The sequence below is a fragment of the Panicum hallii genome, chromosome 5, assembly GCF_002211085.1.
Source record: "Panicum hallii strain FIL2 chromosome 5, PHallii_v3.1, whole genome shotgun sequence".
Classification (NCBI taxonomy): domain Eukaryota; kingdom Viridiplantae; phylum Streptophyta; class Magnoliopsida; order Poales; family Poaceae; genus Panicum; species Panicum hallii.
The window spans coordinates 48,581,100-48,585,657 of NC_038046.1; the positions used below are offsets into that span (position 1 = coordinate 48,581,100).

General features: G+C 52.4%; 1 protein-coding gene across 1 annotated transcript; it reads right to left on the reverse strand.

Annotated features, from left to right (window-relative positions):
* Window positions 1–741: 741 nt before the first annotated feature.
* Window positions 742–1,879, reverse strand: LOC112894343 (ethylene-responsive transcription factor ERF071-like). Its single transcript, XM_025962015.1, has 2 exons — window positions 1,607–1,879; window positions 742–1,507 (listed from the first exon to the last, which is right to left on the reverse strand). Exons 1-2 carry the CDS (start codon window positions 1,731–1,733, stop codon window positions 987–989), a joined length of 648 nt encoding a protein of 215 aa, XP_025817800.1. The 5' UTR covers window positions 1,734–1,879; the 3' UTR covers window positions 742–986.
* Window positions 1,880–4,558: the final 2,679 nt, after the last annotated feature.

The following is a 4,558-nucleotide window of genomic DNA, read 5'->3' on the forward strand; positions in this document are numbered from 1 at the left end:
ACGGTCGTTCAGAACAGAAATATGGCATGTCATTAATATATTGCACTGTAAATATCCGAGGAGGTAGCTGCATCTAGATGCTTGAGCAGAAGATGCCAAGTTCGCCTCACCGTTCTTTGGTCTAACCGGCAGACAGGGAGGTTGGCGGTAGGTGCGAGGACGCGGGCCCCTCTTGGGTTTGTTTCGTTTCTGCTTGCGCCGCCGGCCCAAAAATCAGCGGCTGCCCCCCGAATCCCCCAGCCCACGGTAAAACGCCTGGCGCCTTGGCCTGCACTCCAAGCAACAACCGCGCGCGAGGCGCGAGCGGAAACGTGCAGGCACTGTGCTAGTACCGTGTACGACCGCCCGCCGGAGATCATACCAGTACGACAGGGCCGCAAAAACAAGGGGCGCCAAACGGCGGCTCGCTCCGCGCGGCGGGGGCGCGCTGCCGCCACCGTCGTTGCGGTCTACGCGGCGTCTCCGCATGACCGCATCTGCCGTTGAGCTCCGATCGTAGGGCGCGGAAAACGACTGACTGGCCTCCCCTGCCGCGCTATCTTGTTGGAGTGCGTTTTCTGTTTGAATTTTTCTGCTCTGAAGATCGGAGCTAGGGACATTTCTGTTCTGCGATTGCAATGAACAACGGCGACGAGGCGACGGTGGTATAATTGATCTTTCAAATGCATATAGCAGCTAAAATTCTACAAGGTTGTATCATGATAAAAATGCAACTGAACAAAAGTGATGGGCACTTCGCAATCACGGAAGCGATTCCTCTGCAGCGAGTTGCAGAAGAGCACAAATCAGAGTTGAACTGCAAATCTTGATTACACGGAACACTTGGGGAATTACAAGCATGGTCACAAATGAAATGAAACAATGGATGGGTTCAACGACACAAGACGAAGGATATCATCAGCTCGGCGTTAGCCACTCACGGCGACTGCGGACAAGCAGGGGAAATTTTTTCAAAAAATTTACTGAAAAACATCAGGAGGCGTCCGTTATTCAGTGAAGAGCGACAGGGACGCCGGGTAGTAGTCCTCGAAGCTCCACAGCCCGGTGGGCACCGGCGCCTGCGGCTCCTCTGCGGCGGCGGGCACGGCGGCGGCGGCAGGCGCGGCCGCGCTCCCGCCCTCCATGTAGGGGATGCCGAGGAAGTTCATGTAGTTCTCGTAGGCCATCAGCTCCTCGGACAGCTCCTTGACCTCGTCGGAAAACCCTGCCTCCGCCTTGGGCGCTGGGAGCACGGCCGGGGCCGTGGCCGGTGGAGGAGCAGCTGCCGCCGCCGGCGGCACAGGGACTGGGGACGAGGTGTCGTTGGGGAAGTTGACCTTGGCCTTGGCGCCCCTGATGCGCCTGGCGGCGCGGTCGTAGGCGCGCGCGGCGGCCTCGGCGGTGGGGTAGGTGCCGAGCCAGACGCGGACGCCCTTCACGGGGTCGCGGATCTCCGCCGCCCACTTGCCCCACGGCCGCTGCCGGATGCCGCGGTACTGGTTCTTGCGGCACCGCTTCGCGCGCGGCGCTGCACGGGATCAAATCAGCCAGCAGCCGGCGTCAGATGATCGGAACCGGAAGAGACCAAGAAACAGAGCAGAAAGAAATGGAAGCTGAGCGTGCCTACCTCTCTCGCCGGAGGCGCGCGGGGCGTGGGGGTCCTCGGCGTCGGCTTCGGAGTCCGGCCAGAAGTCGGCAGCGGACACCCGACGCCGGGCCGGGATGTAGTCGAAGATGATGGCACCGCCGCACATGGATTCCTCGAGTAACTCGGAAGGGGGGAAAGGTTCTTGGTGGAGTGCTTGGGGATGGGGAGGATCTGGTCGGAGTGGAGTGGAAACAAGGGGAGTCAGCTGGGTGTGTTTGCTGCGGACGTTGGATTGGGTTCGCCGGTATGAGACGGCCGACGGTGTATTTATACAGGTCGGAGTTGTGGGCGCGGTGACCTGGGACTAGGCTGGAGTGGAAGTGCAGGGCAGGCGCTCCAAAGCTGGAACGCGCTTCAGACCAGACGTACTACAAGGCAGAGAGTGAGAGACTACTCATGTTCTTTCTAGAAAAAAACAAGAGACTACTGGTTTGATGTGGTAATGGCCTGTTGTCTAATTGAAAGATAAGATAGGAATAGGATACAAGCACGAAGTTCATTGCACGTTGAGGGTAGGGAGTACCATGAGGTGAGGGTGGCGTGGGTCACTGCCTCTAAACTCGGCTGAAAGCTCAATTGCGGTTGGATAGAAGGAAGAAAGAAACACTGCTGCAAAAATGATTCGTAGGATAAGCTGCTTTTTCTACACGCGAGTTGAAAGATAACATGTTTCTATAAATGGAGCGCGGTTACTGTAGAATTCGATCCGCATTTTAGGAGCGGGTGCACCATCACCCATCCCTGCAAATGGGCATCATTTTCAGGGACGAGGCCATCACCCGCCCCTAAAATGGTATTTCTAAAGGCGGGTGATGCCACCACCCGCTCTGGAAATGGTGGCATTTCTATGGGCAGACTCGTCCCTAAAAATATATTTTTAGGTACGGGTGATGGCATGATCTGCCTATAAAAATGGTTTCACACAACAAAATTCATAACTTTTTTATGATCTCGGATGAAGTATAAATTTTATATTAAAATTGTAGAGAATGACAAGATCTAAAATTTTGTAGTTTATAACTTTTTCATTTAAGGTCATTTAAAAATTTTTATGAACCTACGTATGGCTATGACTATATAGTATCTCATACAAGTCAAGTCATACTTTGAGGTTTCAAAAATCTTAACCTTTATATACACTGAAATATACTTAGCATATTTTTTTTATCTACAGTTCACAATAATCATAATGTAAAAGCTTCACTTCTTTTATTTGTTTTGCTATATGGAAAGATTTAAATAAATTTTTGGAATAAAATTAAAAAATATTTTTAGGGCGCTGGCGGGGTCACCCACCCCTAGAAACCTATTTCTAGGGGTGGGTGATGGCTTCACCCCATCCTACAAATAGTCTCACGTAAAAAGAATTCATAACTTTTTCATATAATCTCGGATGAAGTCAAACTTTATACCAAAATTGTAGAGATTGACGAGACTTATAATTTTCTTTTCTAGTTGGTAAATTTTTTCATTTGGCAACATCTAATAGACCAAAAAATTATTATAAGTTGTCTAATAGCTATGACTGTATGGTATCTCATACAACTCAAGTCATACTTTGAGGTTTCCACAATCTTAACCTTTATATACACTTAAATATACTTAGCATATTATTTTCTTATCTACATTTCATAATAACCATAGTGTAGAAGTTTTATTTTTTTATTTATTTTGCTATATGTAAAGATTTAAATGAATTTTCGGAATAAAGTAGAAAAATATTTTTAGGGGCGGGTGATGGTATCATCCGCCCCTAAAAATTGAGACAACCCCAACTCGCTCCCCAATCCCACATCATTGATACGCGCACCCTTGCCCTCCGCCAATCGCACGCTGTCGCGGCCTCTACACAGCCCGCATGCTTCCTTCTCTCGCGCTCCGATCCCCTCCCTTCCTCTCTCAATCCCCTCCTCTCTCGCCACGTCGCCCCTCCCTTCTCTCCCCCGCCGTCCTCCCATCTCTTCCTCCTCTCCCTCCCCCGCCGCCCTTCCCTCTCCCGCCTGGCGGAGTCACGACAGCTCGAGGGGGGCTGCGACGGCGCAGATCGAGCCGCTCCTCCCTCGCCGCCACCTCCCTTTCTCTCTCCCGCCACCTGGAGCCACGACGGCGCAGGGGGACCGCAGCAGTGCTAGGAGGGTTACGCGACGCGAGGGGAGGAGTAGCGGCTCGGCGTGGGAGAGGGAGGCGGATGTGGCAGCGGCGGCCCAATCCGGCGGCGGGAGGCGGTGGCGAGCGTGCGGGCGTGTAGATCAGGCGGCGAGCGCACTGGTGGATTCGTCGGCGAGCGAGCACATGGGCGGATTCCGGCGGCAAGCGCACGAGCGGCAGCGGCGGCGACACTCTCCGTCCCCGATGGCACGCCTCGAGTCGGCGCGGGGGAGCGGCAGCGGCTGCCAGCATGGGGAGCGGTGCTGCCAGCTGCCGGTGAGTTTTTTTTTGTTTTTTCATTTGAGCTGTAGGAGCGGGTCACACCGCGAACCGCTCCTGAAAAACCAATTTCCATTTCTAGGGGTGGGTGAGGGGGTGACCCGCTCTTGGAAATTGGTTTTCAGGGGCGGGCGCGTTACCCGTCCTTGTAAACAACATTGGTAGCTGCGAGAAGTAGGGACGGGTACCGCACCTGTCCCTGCAAATAGATTTTTACCCAACCCTAAAAACTGTTTTTTAGTAGTGAAAGAAGGATATGTACGTGAGAGAATGATAGGTGAATTCCACAAAAGAGTTAAATCTATTTGCCCTCTTGAACCTTTGACCGAGTTTGAAACCCCTGGACTTAAAAACCAAACTACTACGTCCTCTAACTTAAAAAACCAGACACATTACCCCCAGAATAAATCACAGTGGTTTACGAAGTGGATTTTTGCTGGTGTGGCACGAGGGATCCACCGATAACATCCCAACATTTTCCCTCTCTCACTTACATGTAGGCCT

Coding starts and splice junctions, on each gene's coding strand:
- LOC112894343 (XM_025962015.1), bottom strand. CDS start 1,733: ATGTGCGGCGGTGCCATCATCTTCGACTACATCCCGGCCCGGCGTCGG. Junction 1,508..1,606: donor GCGCGCCTCCGGCGAGAGAG/GTAGGCACGCTC, acceptor GATCCCGTGCAG/CGCCGCGCGCGAAGCGGTGC.